The sequence below is a fragment of the Lissotriton helveticus genome, chromosome 7 (genome assembly GCF_964261635.1).
Source record: "Lissotriton helveticus chromosome 7, aLisHel1.1, whole genome shotgun sequence".
NCBI lineage: Eukaryota > Metazoa > Chordata > Amphibia > Caudata > Salamandridae > Lissotriton > Lissotriton helveticus.
The window spans coordinates 1,690,184,010-1,690,201,362 of record NC_136068.1 but is presented as its reverse complement, the minus strand read 5'-3'; the positions used below and the strand labels follow the sequence as shown (position 1 = coordinate 1,690,201,362).

The 17,353-nt window shown below is 45.8% G+C and overlaps 1 protein-coding gene across 1 annotated transcript in view; it reads right to left on the bottom strand.

The window, feature by feature from the left end:
- Positions 1 to 3,350: 3,350 nt before the first annotated feature.
- Positions 3,351 to 17,353, bottom strand: part of FXYD3 (FXYD domain containing ion transport regulator 3) — a 68,668-nt gene continuing 54,665 nt past the window's right edge. The window contains exons 5-8 of the mRNA XM_078655379.1: positions 16,949 to 17,023; positions 12,010 to 12,043; positions 5,467 to 5,513; positions 3,351 to 3,560 (exon numbers count right to left, since the gene is read on the bottom strand). Coding sequence (XP_078511505.1) covers positions 3,541 to 3,560; positions 5,467 to 5,513; positions 12,010 to 12,043; positions 16,949 to 17,023 — 176 coding nt within the window. The 3' untranslated portion in view covers positions 3,351 to 3,540. The remainder of the gene's footprint in view (positions 3,561 to 5,466; positions 5,514 to 12,009; positions 12,044 to 16,948; positions 17,024 to 17,353) is intronic.

Below are 17,353 nucleotides of genomic sequence, written 5' to 3'. Positions count from 1 at the left end.
ATACCCGAACTTCACCATGGTAGATCAAGAGGTCCGCTGAGAATACTTGCAATTAAAGCACAAGTTAGGACAAATTGTCATACAGTATGCCATGCTCTAACCAGGGCTTAAAAATCACTCATCAGAACAAGCCATACATTTTCTTTACACCATTGTGCACCAACCCTTGCATCAAGCAACTACTTCCTGAGATTAAACCTGAATCGGAGTGGGAGCTGCATGCACGATGAAGCAATGAGCGACGTTGATTAACAAATGGCAGATCAGAAAGGCTACCGATCCTTAACACCAATCAGTATCTTGGTAGTTCTGCTTTCAGAATACCTAAACTCAGCTGTGCACCTGGGTCCAGTGTTTGCTTTGACGTGGAATCCCAGTCACTTTAAAACACAAAATAAATGACCAACATGGCAGCTACCATCTGAAAAGGCAGAAATATCAGATCACCTTCATCAGCGTGTGGGGGCCAAATGTAGACAAGCCCTCCTCCATGCAACATGTTTGACTTTCTCAGATCACTCAACAATAAAACTGGGAGGCGGAGATACCTACTGTTAAGTAATGCGTTCACATGGCACCTAACGTCACTGCCTCTCCTGGACTGTGTTCAGAGAGGAGATTCAGGAGAAGATAGCCACTTTCTTGCAATGTAATGACGGGACATTGGCCTTAACTGGAGTATTTTGGGAGACTTTTAAAGCGTATCATGGTAATATATTTGGAACACAACAAAGGGTACGCATGTCCTTCTGTGGTCGGACTGGAGCTCGAAATTTGGAGAGAAGATATGAGCAAACAGTGAGCGAACAAGTCCTGTGGGAAATCAAAGTTAAACTTATAAATTTAATGAGACAGCAGAGCTACAAACCAAGAAGCTATATAAAAACGCCACAGCTAGATCCTACGGACAAAACAACAGACCAGGTAGGACTCTAGCCTCGCTTATCGGCCACCCCTGGGCAGCTCAAATTATTAAACCAATATAAACTGCTAATTGTGAAATGATCCACGATGCAAATGACATGCTCAGAGAATTTACTGCACATTACTCAAATCTGTAAATATAGAACACGTTCTTCGCATAACTAAACTACGCTGAATATTTTTACAGCATAGCTCTTGCGTTGCTCTCTAATGTGTAACAGCTCCTTGCCACCCCCATCACATTAGAAACAATCGCCGTATTCATCTCCAGCTCACCAACCTGTAAAGTAACTACAAATGCCTTATTCCCTACTTAATTCTACTAGGTCTATTCCAAAGCACTAACCCAAAGACTGCTTCAGTTATACAATGTAGCACTAACAACTGGAATAACTTCCTTCCTCCCTACAGGGTACTCATTAAAACCAGGCAAAGCCCCCACATAATGCAATCTGTACAAACCACTTTCTTGAATAAAAAAATGGAAAAATATTAAAGGGAAGGTACGCCAAGGTGCTGGCCAATTGATTGCTTCTCCTACTGCCTAACATGATTCTACCAGGTCAAGCGGGCTTTATTATGGGCAGATCGACTGCCCATAACTTAGAGTCTCTTGTTACCCTAATTCATTAACTAAACCCCACATGGAAGTGGTGAGGGTCTTTTTAGTTGCCACCAAAGTCTTCGACTCCTTGGAAGGGATTTCCTCTTTGCTGTACTAAGATGGGTGTTTCAGCAACCTTCACGCAATGGATCGGTTTGCTATATACTAAATCAACTACTAGTTCCACTTAAATGGACAGAGTTCAGATCCATCTGATTCAAAGGGGAACACACCAGGGATGTCCACTATACCAAATTCTTTATGCTCTTGCCTCTGAGCCACTAGACCACAATATTCTAATAAAGGACTATATTTCAGTTCTCGAATTTTGAGAAATTCCCTGTATGCAGAGGACATTAACCTCTGTTCGAAAGGCCTAGACCAAACTCTTGGCTCAGTTATACAGAAATTTTCTGAAATGTACATCAACTATGAGTCCACTATATTCCCCTTGACACAAAGCAAGTATATGCATGTGAGCTGGAGTTCTCCCTCCCATGTAGTCAAAACTTAATTTGGGAATTTAGATAAATCGTAAAGAAGCAACAGTCAGAGCTGAAAACTATGGCACCATGATGGGTAAAATAAATGAACAAATTTAGAGATGGACTGTTCTTCCCGTCTTACTCAGGGGAAGGGTTGCCTTGATGAAAATGGTGTTTCTGCCTTAAGTACTGTACCAGTTCTCCCAAATTACCATTTAGCATTGGAAATGCCCTAAAATCCCAGAATATTGCGGCAAAGCATTTGAGCAACTATTCACTATAATTGAACTAGACCTATTTCCTCCCCGAGATAGTCTTATTGGGGTGCCAGATTTCACTAGGTGTTAGATGCTTTACTTCTATATCCTTGCCGTTTGCAAAAATAAGGGTGGTATGAGTGTGTGGAACACCCCCCACGCCCCCCACCACCACCACCAAAATCCGGCTCTCGGATCTGACATATTGCTACGAACAGCTTGAGGTTTACTATTCCACTCTTTCATCAATCAGCAGACCCACAGATATGGCAACCACTGCTAACTTTCCAATTAATGTTGTCCCTCCTACTTAGGAAACCATAATTAGAGGTTTATGCGAGGTGTAATGTAATAGGATCCGGATGCAAATACAAGTTGCAAGTTTGATTCAATGGAGGTCAGTAGGAAAGTATGACAGACAGCCCATGCCCTCTGGGTGTAGTTATGTAACTCAGACTGTTGATCCCAAACCTGGCAGATGTGAATCCAGAGCCGTACTGCCTCGGCCACAAAATGAATGCACTCTGTTTTCCGCAACATGAGACTGCTATGTTCTTTGCACTGAGCCTTATGAAAATGTGATACCTGTATAAATTGCTCCTACTGCCAAGTTCATTTTGGTGGTCATGTAGGAAAAGTTAAATAAAGTTAATGTGTACCCCAATACCAGCCTTCAGGATAAGGCCTTGTCGGTTCACTCATTCAGATCTGTCTTTTCACTCACTAATCTCCTAAAAATCAATTGCATGAATGAGATGTTTGGCAAGTCAGTGAGCTTAAAGGAGTATCTGACTTCTAGAGTTCAGGAACAAATTATACATTTCTCACAAGGACTACCAATTGCTACTGGGTTCCACTCGTCTCTTGGAAGAGGCTTTACAAGGTCCACTGTCCCTTCCACACACTGACTGGCTGGCTGGTAGATGTGTTTGCTTTCTTGTGGCCTGCTCCATCGGAGGTCATGAAAGTGGTGTGTATTCCACACTGGTCTAACATTTGCTGGATTTCAAAGATTGGCCTCAAGCCACCTCCCTCCCTCAAATCCCAACCTACAACGATACAAAGAAACAAGTGCCAATGTATTGGAAAAAACACTTTATTTTAATTTCCAAGTTAAAAACACAAAATGTCAAGAAAGGACAGTGATAGGACTATGCAGAAACATCCCCCTCAGAGACGGCGTCCAAGGTAGAAAACAAACATATCTATAACGCGGCAGCGTTCCATAACGTTAATGTGGTCAATAAACATTCTTCTCCACTGGGGATTCCTAGCAGTTGGAGGCGCTTCCTGCAACAGAAAGAGTAGAATTCTGTGAGCACGATGAATTAACATTCCAGCCCTATGCTAGTGTTGGGAGCAGACACTTTATTTACCCTGCATGCCACGGTATGTAAGAATCAGTAGGACATCGCAAAAGTACATGAACCGGATGTGAACTCAGACTAACATTCTGCAGAATTTTGGAGGACAGCTTTCCTTGCACTTCAGTGGTTTAATGACTAAAGTGTCCCCAAGAATAATGCAAATGCTGAACATGACAGTGTTCATTGTTATTTGGAGACGCCACCTGCATGTTCTTGCAGTGTTGAACTTATGCGTTGGATCCTCTGCATAGTGCTCCAGCTCGAAATTACAATTGATCCCTGAAACAAGGGATTCATTGAGTAGAGCATAAATTCAAGGTCTGCTTGTGTAAAACACAGCAAGCGCCACCCCATCTATCAAAAGGGCATGCAACATTGGTGCCCTTATAATGACAGAATCCAACATGCACCGAAGCACAAGGAATGCCTTTGGTCTAAAATCATCGAACAGATCGTTTCCAGTACTGCTATGGTAAAGGAGTATCTTAACTTGATATAGCTGGAGCATTAGGTGGAAGTATTTTTAATGTGATGAGCTGAGATTATATGTATCAGAAAGCCCTCAAACCTGTACTGGTACATGTGATCTTAAATAGAAGGTTACATTCCAAAGCAACCACGACTCTTCAGTGTTCGAAGGAGCCAAGAAAAGGAACCTGATCAGTCTAACAATGGTAGTCTGTTATCATCTAAGAGCTCTAAGTATAAGCTCTCTTCTGATAGGATATGGAGGTAATAGTCTGCCAAACAGAACTCAAAACTCACCCCAAAGGAGCTAAGTCAACCTAGCAAGGATGGTAATATGAAACAGAATCTGCAATCAGTCATGTTCTTCACTGAAGACATACCCAGAGCAAACACCAACACACTATACACTGGTTTGCCATACACAGGACATTTACCATAATTTGTGTCCGTTTTCTATTTTTAGATTGGTGGCGTTCAGTTACTTTTGCTCTGTACCACTTTATGTTTGTATGGTCGTTTTGCTAAGTGTTACTCCAACTCTGGATTTTTGCTCAGTGAGGGGTTTACATCATTGGGCAGGCGTGTTTAAACCTTGGTATCCAATATCGGACCTAGGCTTGTGAGTTTTATCCTAGAGGATTTCCTGATTGTATGAAGTACAAGTACCCCTATTCCAAAATGGCAGGAATGTGCCCTGCCGTTTCACGTGACCTTTTATAAATTTTGTAATGGCCGTCCCCTGTAGAAGTTCTGTTTATGCAAGGATTGTGTATACACGTCTAGTTCTGATTTTGAGACTCCATTTCACACAAAAAAGTGTTTGGTTGTATCTGTGCTACTATATTGCATTTGAGAGAGGTGTACAGCAGAAGATATCAGTTTACAAATATCTAAAAAAAAAAATGGTAATAATATAGCCAATAATAATTGGGGTGTTACTGTTGATGGTAAAGAGTTTAGATTAGTCCCGCTAGAGCCCCTTTTCCTTTGTTGTGTATCTTGGTAGCCTGGGCTCTAGTGGGGTAGATGGAGCCTTCCCCCGTTTCTTTGTAAATTCTGATAAGCCAATTGTCAAAGTAGGAACTATTCACACTTTCCGAGAAAAGGGGCCCTCCTCCATATACCTGGAATTGAGGAAACATATCACACGTCAACTAAGAAGGTCATTGTCGGGCTTTTTTCTCTCCTATACATGGGGCATTTTACCAACAGATGCCCACCACACACCTCCAGGTCTACCAAGCACATAGCACTGGGGCTCAACCACTCACGCCATTATTCTTCTGGGCAGCAGAGGGCCCAAACCACAGAAAGGCAAGCACGCCAGCCTTCGCTCAAGACAACTGACTGCACGGACATACCTGGAGTGATCAGCTGCTGTCCCTGCTGGACCTCACTTCTGCGCCTCCTAGAAAACAAAAGCAGCATCAGTTACAATGAGTTGTATTGTTTAGCTTTGTGGCATCTACTCACGGATAAGCTGCACAACCAGTTAGTCCACAGGCTGCAAAAACAAAGCCTTTGTGTGCTCCCTGCAAAGATGAAAGTTGCGGTGTGACCGTGGGAAACCTCCCTCAACATGCACGTTTCAAAAGAGAAGAGTTCTTGTTAGTATCTTGACGTGACACTTAATCCTATGACACTAAGCTGGCAACAGCAAGGGACAAACCCCAACCAATCACTTAAACCAAACAGAGTACAGCAAGAAGCGCCTACAAGTTTAAGAGGTCAGTCATCACAGGCACAATACCCTCATTCCCCTACTTGATTCTCAGTTGAATAACAAAGAGGTTTGTTACTACCAAGCCTAGGAAAGCGGTCATCTACGAGGACCTGATGTGTGGGGATTCCATACCACTCCCTGGCTGGTGATGGAGCTCCAGGCTTGGGTCGTTTCACCAATAAAGTACTAAAAGTTAAATACTCTTAAATTAATACTGAATAAAGGTCAGTTGATGCAAATTCGAACTTTGCTACCTTAGTGTGTCCTTACTATACATAGGGACACCCTGCTTAGTACTTAAGGCTGTTCATCCATGATGTTTAGTGGCACCATCTACCGCACCGCTGTGCCAGCGAGGTCTGGGTCTAGCTTGAGCAATGTCTCCGGCTTCTTCTACCAAAGATGCGGAGGATGCTATGATATGAATGAATTTAAGAGGGAGGGATGGCATCTCCTGACCACCACAGACATTAGACCAATAAATTGATGCGTAATCTGTGTTCAATAAAGATGGGAGGAACCACCGCACAGAGCTGGACCATTTCAGGGCTATCCATTGAAAGGCAACCTTGACATCAATGAAAAAAAAGACTGTATAGCCTGTGTGAGCAACACCCTCTCAGAGCTTGAATGATTAACTTTCTACCTCTACTAGATCCCTCAGTAAAGTGCATCATACACCAAGAAGACACTCTTTGCGCTATGAAAAATGCAGAATTCTGATCCCACAAGCCGTTTAGAACTCCATAACAGTCTTCTTGCAGTGGGTTTGGACTGGCTGAAGCGGAGCCCAGCAAGGATGCAGGAAATCATGAAAGGGTTAGGATACATAATGGCATCACAACCCTTAACAATTAAGTCTGTGGCACGCTGGAGGAGGACACCCATCAAAAGGCAAATAATGACCAGTTAGAACATGTCAGAACAAACGTGGTTGGGTTCTCAAATTAAGACTGCTACACCACCATGGCAGGCCCATCCATTCATCCACCCACCCATCATCCCGTAGAACAGTTCTTCACTTAGTCTCAAGTCATATTTACCAGATACATGTAGCCTCAGACCATCTTTATTTGTTATTTTATACGGAATGCAATAAACTTGGTTCATGAATTAGCATTTCTAGGCCCCAGTTCTGAACCATTTGCCGATTAACCAATCACAGCACTGTACTCCATACCAACAACCACACCCTTAGCGGTGCTCTAAACAGCTACAAGGCCTTCAGTTCACTGCCCATGTTACATTTCTTGTGCGAATAGCTACTCATTTTACCACGCTTTTTAGGTTTCGCCTGGAGCACGGAGCTTTAGCTCCGCCTCCAGAGAAATCTGTAGTTTTCAGTAAGGGACACTTGAATCCGCCCTCTGTTCCATTGGCTAGCTCCATAAATGGAGGCTAGCCATTGGAACAGAGATCTGTCCGTCATTCACGGACCAGATTCGGGGGCGTTCCCGAGATTTTTTCCATGGGCGTTCCGCTCTCCACCCTTTTTGCATCGTCATTGGGCGGTGGGCGGAGTTTCGTTTTTTTCTTCTTCTGGGTCTGTTGTTGTCACTCCATGCCGACCACGGCCGCCGGAGGAAGTCCAGGTGAGTGCTTGTTTTTAAATCTTGCCTTCCCGCCCCCTCCTCCCCCTCCCAGTGTGTCCGTTCCGCCCCCCTCCCCGTGTGCCCGGTCCCTCCCCTCTCACTGAAAGTGATTTGTTTCTGGAGCTAGGGTCAGATGCGCTGTCCATTCCCGCCCCCCTCCCGCTGTCCGTGTGTACGTTTTTGCTACTTTTATTTCATTTGTCTAGAAAGTTAATGTGGCCAGATCGCTTATTAGGTTTTTTCCAGCTAATCTAGCAATGCATCTGTTTTAATGTGTCTTTCTTCTGTCTCTATGGTTTGCTGTAGCGCCGTCCTGAGTCCTTCGTTTGTGTCTTCGAACCGCGGCTGGTGGTCCTTTCTCTGTGTCCATTGTAAGTACTGAGGTTGTCCCGGATGCGGTGTGTTCTCCCTCCGGTGTCGCTGTTTGTGGTCTTTTCGGGACAGGACGGAAGAACGTTTCGCCTTCTGACCCTGCCCGGGTACGCGCCTGATTGCGACCCGGCACCTTGCTCCAATCTCGGTAATCGTTCTGAGGTGAAATCCTACCCACTAGGCCTCGCCTCTGGCGCACTCTCTAAACTGTGCTGAGGTCGAGTTTAAGGGTTACCCACTCCATCTGCCTAATATCCGAGCCATCCGTCACCGGTCGCGGGCGAGAGTCGTCCAGAGCACGGGGAAGGCTCCTGGTCTAAAGTCGGGTGACTCTGAGATTAACGATTGGCGAAACGGGAGGGTATTTGAGGTGTTTTTTTAACGGACGCTTTCTGGTTTGTGGGAGGGCCTTGCGATATTAAGTGGCGGTAATGCAGGACATATGTTTGTGGCACGTAATCGCAATTATGCTGCTGAAGCTTGGGGAGCGGCAAAAGCCGTTCACTTTGTGCTTGCAGCAATGAATGGTAACCGTTACCGTAACACCCACCCTAATGGACTGGACACCACCTACCACGGAGGCTGGTATCCTGCAACCCATCGCCACCTTTAACGTGGCTCCTTGTGCAGTTCTGATGCCACCCACAGAGGTTACGAGGTAAAACCATGCTTCCTTCCTCCCTCTAAGCCCCATTAGAGCTCAGGGCTCTGCAGTAGCAAGGGAGGCAACGGAAGCGTAGACAGGAAGGGCAGAGACCTCATGTCCCGCCAGCCTGGCCGCGCCCTTGCGCTGCCGGGTTTTAGGGGATCTACTCGGCGTCCTCACCTAAATGCCAGATCCTCACGTGCCACCCCCTTTCCATAGCCCGTGGGGGCATGATCCCTCCCTCTCCTTAACCATGACTTGTTAACACTGTACAGATAAAATCACACCTCTTTGTGATTCCATCTGTTATCACATGCAGTTCTTCATGATTGTAAAATCTTTTATGCCACGGTCCGGTGTTCACCTAATTTCCGGTTCGTCGGGCAGACCCCACCGAATGCCTGACGTTCCCTGTTGAGTGTCAAGGGCACTGCACATCTCTCGCCTGCCTGAACCGTGACAGCCCGCCTTCGACTCCTTACCATTCATTCACTCACTTAAAGGAATCCACTGACTCGCATGCAATCCTGGCCACCAAAATGTATACATCTCTTCACCATTCCCCAGTGTCATCTCCATGCAGCCACACCCCTGACTCGCTGGCCCGGTACCCCCGGCTCCAACCTCCATCAGCCCCAAAATCAGTTCATACTGTGTTCCCTCTCGGGCCGCCCTACTCATTCCCACTGACTTTTACTTGGCAGCGCTTTGACAACTCTTGCCCGCTTCCCCTGCAGTGCACGTTTCTTTTGTATTTCATAACTAATTTATTGAACATGATTTTACCATCTAACATCACCATTAAGGGCACTCCTTTTAAAGGCGGAGCAGTCGCCAGGCTCGCCAGACCTACTGTTGGGATTCCAACTGTCTCTGAAAGGATTCAGGGACGCCATTGATTTTATTTCAAGGCCCTCCTCTACTTATCTAAGGAATAACCTTGTAAATAACTGAAATTACCCTTCCTGGAGTATCTTTTTTTTCTTCAGGGGTGCTTGGAATCTCCCTGTAAATTTGTATTGCAGGGCGATTTAAGAGGAACAAGTAGCATATTAACTTAGGTAAAATAGGCTGCTCTTGCATGATTTTATTTTAATTCTCCTCTCAAACTGCTGAGATACAGTCTGGTGAAGGCTATATGTAGGTGCCCTTCCCATGTACCTCTTGAAGGTTAAAACTAAGAGCAGACAATGGTATTCTTTGGAGGAGAGCACACAAAGATGCCATCCATCCTTTACAGTGTAATCTGATCTTTCTTTCCGACATTCCAGTATGGCCGCCCGAATGTTGAACCTTTTTCCCTGTGTACGCTTCACTCCCCGTTGTCCATGACGTATTCAGGATGCACGTTGTCCCCTGGGATTTGGCGCAATCTCCATCTCACATTTAAACTGCGGTGCCACGTACCAGGGATTGCCCCGTCTACCCGGACATAGCGCAGGGGTAGGTTGCCGGCGCTAGTTCTAATTAGAACAGGTGAGTGCTTTCACGATACTGGGTGGCAGCAGTATTACCCTGGACTGCTCCCTGAGTCTAGGGGTTACCGAAGCGGAGCCTACACTGCCTACGGACTAGCAGAGCGTGTGGGCTTGTCTCTTTCCAAGTGTCCTTGGCGTGCTTAATTACTGCTCGAGGGGGACTCTGCCATGATGCCACCATCTACTGCCTGCGCGGCGGAGCACGGTTTGGGACGTATCCTGTCACCTGACGGGCATTGGCCTGATTCGGCTCCGGTGTGCTGGTCTCGATGTCGGTATTTTTTTTGGACTACCCTTACTTGGTGTAAGGAACCACGCCCTTTGGATACTGTGGCGAGTGATTGAGCCACACGCAGGTGACCCCTTTGGGCTTGGCACCTCCTTGCTTTTTCCTTCCCCTGACCTCACAGGGTCCCTTAACAAGTGGGCCACTCCTCCTCCCCCACTACTTTTGTTTGTAGGTGCATCTCCATGTCTTTCTCTCTCCCTTTCCCTACGAGAACCACCTTGAGGTGTCCTACGCCGGGGAGACGACAGGAGTAAGCGCACCTTTTGCTCTGGGTAAGTCAGGCCTAACGACAGTACGCTTCATTTGTGTGTTGTTAACCAGCCATGTTTGGCCCCCTCCCGTTTTTAACTTGTCCTCCCCACCTGTGTATCCTTACTATGTAGACTGTATAACACACTGTCTCTTAATGTGATGGATGAACCATACTATGTTACTAAGTACGCTATGACATAACTGACCCCACGTGCGGCTCTTTGAATTATGCTCTGGGGCTCTGTGTGTGTGGGTGTCTGGCTCTGTGTGGGCATGTCTGGCTCTGTGTGGGCGTGTCTGGCTCTGTGTGGGCGTGTCTGGCTCTGTGTGGGCGTGTCTGGCTCTGTGTGGGCGTGTCTGGCTCTGTGTGGGCGTGTCTGGCTCTGTGTGGGCGTGTCTGGCTCTGTGTGGGCGTGTCTGGCTCTGTGTGGGCGTGTCTGGCTCTGTGTGGGCGTGTCTGGCTCTGTGTGGGCGTGTCTGGCCCTGTGTGTGTGGGCGTGTCTGGCCCTGTGTGTGTGGGCGTGTCTGGCCCTGTGTGTGTGGGCGTGTCTGGCCCTGTGTGTGTGGGCGTCTGGCCCTGTGTGTGTGGGCGTCTGGCCCTGTGTGTGTGGGCGTCTGGCCCTGTGTGTGTGGGCGTCTGGCCCTGTGTGTGTGGGCGTCTGGCCCTGTGTGTGTGGGCGTCTGGCCCTGTGTGTGTGGGCGTCTGGCCCTGTGTGTGTGGGCGTCTGGCCCTGTGTGTGTGGGCGTCTGGCCCTGTGTGTGTGGGCGTCTGGCCCTGTGTGTGTGGGCGTCTGGCTCGGTGTGTGTGGGCGTCTGGCTCGGTGTGTGTGGGCGTCTGGCTCGGTGTGTGTGGGCGTCTGGCTCGGTGTGTGTGGGCGTCTGGCTCGGTGTGTGTGGGCGTCTGGCTCGGTGTGTGTGGGCGTCTGGCTCGGTGTGTGTGGGCGTCTGGCTCGGTGTGTGTGGGCGTCTGGCTCGGTGTGTGTGGGCGTCTGGCTCGGTGTGTGTGGGCGTCTGGCTCGGTGTGTGTGGGCGTCTGGCTCGGTGTGTGTGGGCGTCTGGCTCGGTGTGTGTGGGCGTCTGGCTCTGTGTGTGTGGGCGTCTGGCTCTGTGTGTGTGGGCGTCTGGCTCTGTGTGTGTGGGCGTCTGGCTCTGTGTGTGGGCGTCTGGCTCTGTGTGTGTGGGCGTCTGGCTCTGTGTGTGTGGGCGTCTGGCTCTGTGTGTGTGGGCGTCTGGCTCTGTGTGTGCGTGTGTGTGCGTGTCTGGCTCTGTGTGTGTGTGTCTGGCTCTGTGTGTGTCTGGCTCTGTGTGTGTGTGTGTGTCTGGCTCTGTGTGTGTGTATTTGTGTGTGGGGCTCTGTGTGTGAGCAATGCCAATAGCTCTAACCTTTCTAAAGGTGAAACCATTGCATTGTAAATGCTTGTTATAGCATTGTATGCTCTAAAGGAAGGACAAGTGGGTTCAAAGGCAGATGCAAACGCTTTCAGGAGAGTAAACTCACCCCCCCCATCACCCCTCTTCTCAAGCAGCTAGTTTTAATCAAAAGGTTACTTACTGGTTCTTGTTAAATTTGCAGCGGCACTTCCCACCTAGACAGAAGCAAAGGTTAATCTGTTAGCATAGGATGGTGGTGCAACACAACACCAGGGCACAACCATATTCAGCCAACACCTAAATTAAAATTCAGCACAAGCTTCCAAGACCACCTCCTTATCCCTTCCAGAAAAAAATATTAAAATCACATGACCATCAAAATAATAGAAAAAACATTTTCTATGAAACATATCTAAGGTGAAGGAGCCAGAAGAGTGACTGGGTAACCAGAAGACTTTAGCACCATCTCTCAGCACCAAGGGAAGTCATTCCAAGGCCTTCCTCCCCATTGTGGTGATCACGCACAACCTGGCATCGCTTATGGCACTGGCCATTGTCAAGGCACTGTAGGCTCACACGTGGCGCATGCAAGTTCCTAGAAAACTCTACAGGCCTAATTCACAAAGGGCCTTCGTACTAGTGGTGGAAACCCTGCGGTTGTGGCGGGGGCCCCGCAACAGGGCCGGACTCGCCATTGCGGGCACCGGGCAATCCCCCGGTGCGCCGCAAGGGTGGGGGCCGGTTTTGGGCCCCTTTGGGCCATTTTTGTTACAGGGCCTTTCATGCAGCATAGCTGCAAAACCGGCCCTGTAACAAAATCGGCTGAAAACTGGGCCCCAGCAAAGAGCTCTGCCGCACCCCAAACCTCCCCCCAGGGGGGCCGGCCGAGCACTTTGCCGGGGCCGGTTTTGGTTCCCAGTCGGGGTAACTGCAGTAGAGAGGTCCTGCCACGACTGTGGGGCATCTGCCACGAGTCTGGTGGCCCTTTAGGCACAGCTTATACCCCACTCCTGAATTGCACATCCTGCTTTGCCCTCTAGGGGAGCACTATCATAACTTAGTGCTACACTTTAGCTGAAGTCATTTCTATTGTGTATTAAGTTAATTAAAACAAGTACACATACGGATAACGTAATAAAACATGCAAAAAGAACCACAGTGACAACGGTTAACCTGCCTGTCCCTGTCAAACGCTGACCCCTGTGTATGGCAGCTATAAAACACATTAACCAAACAAGTGGCTCCTTTAGTATCCAGTTTCTGCACCAACAACGTAAAACAAGCACTGTTAAGTCCAACAGGTCCATCGTTGGCTACCAGCCTTTTGGCTTTGTCAATGCTTACTATGTTGCAAAACATAGTTGGGGAGCTGCCAGGTGTGTGTGTGTATAATTTATATATATATATATATATATATATATATATATATATATATATATATATATATATATATATATATATATATATATAGTTTGACCTCAAAAAACAATGTCATAGTAGATCCAGGTACTGAAGTGATTTGTGACCGTATTCTGCCCTTTCATAAGGGGCACATCTACACACAAGTGACTGGCCCAATGCTGTATACTCTAATGGGTGAAATACATACACACCCAAAAAAAAAAAATTGGTAAAATCAAAAGTTCTTGCCCAACACAAAGATTCAATTAATTTAAAAAATTACCTACCTGACCTGAAACTCTAGTTCTCCAGCATTGGATTCTTTCATAGCGTCAAATGTTTGAATCAATTCCCGTTGTTAGCCTGGAAGCCCCCGAAAAGGAACTAAATGGTATCAAAATTGGCTCAGGCCCAACAGTCTTTGGTTAGAAGCACATCCACCTCATTTAAAACAACCCAAACTTCAGCCAAGGATGTGGAAGTGCTAAGCTCTACTACCCGAGAAGCCCCCATAATTCGGATTTCAAAGCACAACCGTGACCAGTATATAAGATATAAGTTAGAAGGGACGTGTGAAACTATGAAAACTGCTAATACTGGAGACCTAATTTTGTCACCAGCACTGGATCTTGCATAGATTCACATTGCTGAATTACAACAACAAGCATACCATTGAATAAACTGGGAAACAGGTTCATATTGTTGTAACAGGTTGTGTGCAATTGCTTGTCAGGCAGCAGAGTTGACTGCTTCCATTCAAATCCAGACAGTAGTGCTTGGTGAATGTGTGCCAGTTTACCTAGACACCTGATGCATGCGCCCTCGGTGATTTGTTGTCTCACTTTTTGTTTTGAATTATGTTCCTAACTGTTACAATGCGATTCAACTGTTAAGAATTGTAAAGCGCTCTGATATCCTTCGGGATCAAGTTTGCGCTATATAAAACTTTATAAATAAATAAATAAATTCATGACCTGCTCAACAAACATTGTTTAAGGCCCTCTCGCATAGAGAGTATCTGCTGTCCCCATGCTTCTGGGATAATGCATCATCATTCTGCCCTGGAGCGGAAACATAATGCAGAAAGACAGCCAAGGTGAAATTCCTCTTTTTGCTAAAAGCCCGCCTCTTCAGCAGAGACGAGGGATCCTAGCTGGTCAGAAGTTCTAAAGCCTTCAGTGTTCCTGTGGAAACTGATACAACGGTGGATATTCAATAAATGGACTGGTTAGGGAAGAAATATCGCAGCATGACGGGTTCAATAAACGAACATCCGTTTGGATTGGCATGCAAGATTACTTTGTCTTTGGTAAAATGAAGGCATTACTTCTTAATAGTGAACAAATGCAACTTTTAGAATATTTGCAGTGGTACAAGTGGACAAAAGTGCATCTTTGATTAGATGAATTTCAGATGTGCTCTATGGATAGATTCAGCAGGAGGCAGCATATGTGTACTCAACACATTCGTTTCAATGGTACAGGAGGGAAGCTCCTCAGAGGGAAAGCTTGAAAAAAGTCATTTAATGAATTGCTTTATAATTATTATCTACAAGGATAAGGATGATTGCTGCAATTTCATTATTTTGAAGAATTGCAGTTGATGGCACACTCGGCAATGGTGTAGGACCAGATGGACTTGTTGTGAAGTTAATGATTATACAGTGGCACTTAAGGGCAAACTGCATTAACCTTTTTATTTTGTAGGTACACGTCTTGGGAAGTTAAGCTTCCTCCTGGACGTCTTTCAACAATGGCAGTGTCGGACCAGTAGTCTGCTTCAACAGCAGGGTCAGAGAGTCTTTGAGTTGGATTGGAAGTCTTGGAATTAGACTTTTGAGGTCTTTCTCTCAAGAACAGAGATAATTCCTCTCTCTGTCCATTAATTTATTTTCCTCTAAACACCCTAAGGAAAAACTGGAACAGACAATATGGCAGAACATTGCCCTCCAGCTAGACAGCAGATCTAAAACGGTATGAATTAAAGCTTTGGTTGTAAACAAATATATTGAAAGGTGAACGGGAGACCCAGTTACAGGGGTTTAATCAAATGTGTAATAGAAAATCAAGTATTTGGGGGGCCTCTGTTAACCCCTTCTGCGCTCATGACGAGCTCAGCTCGTCATGAGCGACGACGCTCCTACACGGTGTTTTTAAAAACGCAGCGGGAAAACCGCTAGCGCGCATGCGGTTAAAAGGAAGAACTCTGAATCCTACTGCCTGACTGATTCCGGTTGTACAATGTGGTGTAGTGGTTGTATGTAGTCAGTAACTTTTGCAATGTGATTACAGAGGGTTCCCAGATGGACAAGTGGAATGGCTCAAGCATGTGAATCTATGCTATGAAACATTAAATTCCGGAGAATTATCCTTTCACTTTCTGTATAAACAACTGGACCAGTTTCTCCCAATTCGAATTAGAAGGCATGGATCCTCATACTTTCTGGCCTTCGTCAGAGGGCTGCTTTCAACCCTATGATGCTATGGAAACCATTTCAGACCATGCACAGACCAGCTACCTCAAAAAATCTTATGATAGCTTGATCCCAGTCTAGCTGATGGAGACCATCGAGGGAGCCTTTGGAGTATTTCAACTGGTCCCTATTCAAAGATTGCATTGAATCTCTGAATAAAAATGTCCCATACAATATTCTTACACTTTCTTAACTTCCTATGGATTCTAGTTAAGTAGTTCTTTACCTCAAATTGCTTTATGTTGGTCAATAACTCCTCATCATCATCTTTGCACACTTGGCACATAAGCATCAATTTGGGCTAAATGAACCTTTTAACACCGTAACTGCCTCACAAATTAATTGCATCTTAACCCCAAACCGGTCTGTGAAAAGGGGCGAGCATCAAGGATTAAGCAAATAAAAAAACAGACCCGAATTTCCTCAGGACCCTGAGAGATCAAGCTATTGATTGGTGGTTAAATCCAACTTATGGCAATAACTTCCCTAGAAAACAAAATCAGAAAATGCAATAACATCTGGAATCAAACCGAGGCTGTGAACTAACCACAGAAAAAGTTCTGGAAAATATTTTGCAGCTATGGTTCTTAAACTCTTCGATGTGTCCCCTAGATAGAGATGAAGACAAAGACTCTGGTCCAGTAAACAATAGGTTATTGGACTTTTTACCAGCAGCAGTATTCCTTCCCTCACTTGTATTAGAGGATGTTATATTCTCAAAAATGAAGTATTTAAATTCTAATACAGTAGAGTCAAGGGTAGGGCCATGCTGAAATTCTGCCACCTATCCAGTCATTGTGGGCTTCTATACATTCCTTTTCCAAGTCAAAATGTTCAAACATGCACAGGTATGACAGTAGTCAAACCATAAAAATATTACGTTTTTAAAGTATTTATAGGCCTTCTCAGCATGATTTGCGGTACAGTTAAATGCATGTTGAACCATACCACATAAACTTGACATACAGCTCCAACATACAAAATGATAAATGACTGCCTGGTTTGACAGTAAGGTTTAGCTTCTTCTCCAGCTTGTAAACTAGCTGTAACTTATTCATTCCACTGTTGCATAAAAGAATAATAATATATTTAGAAAACATTTGGTACATGCTTCTTGCCAACTCTTATACATTTATTCCCAACTACCTTGCAAGGATCACTGAGACTTCCTTTGGGTTCAGAGGTCAAGAGTACTCTCCAACTGCCCCTTTCTTACTCCACTACGAAAACAAAAGCAATAACTTACTCAGAACGACTACAATTCCCATAACACAGAGGATGGCAGCAGCAACCAACCCGCCAATTCTCAGCGACTCGTAATCTGAAAGGGTAAAAGGTGCATGTTAGAGACAAAAGCGGCAGACAATGTGTTAATCAATACGAGGATTGCAAACCAGGCATACTCACACGCGAGTGTTTCAAGTTACTGAGGTTCTAGATTGAGAATTTCAGACAGGTACAGAGGTAAACATCCTAACGCAAGTCATTACAAAAAAGTATGCTTGAGATTCTTACAAGGCTTGCTTTCAAAAGCACAGCCACATACAGAACCCAGCACTACGCATTATTCTAACTTGCAAAGAACAGACAACGTCCGAGGAAACACAACTATGGGAAAAGCACTGACCAAACCTTCCCACTTTAACAGATG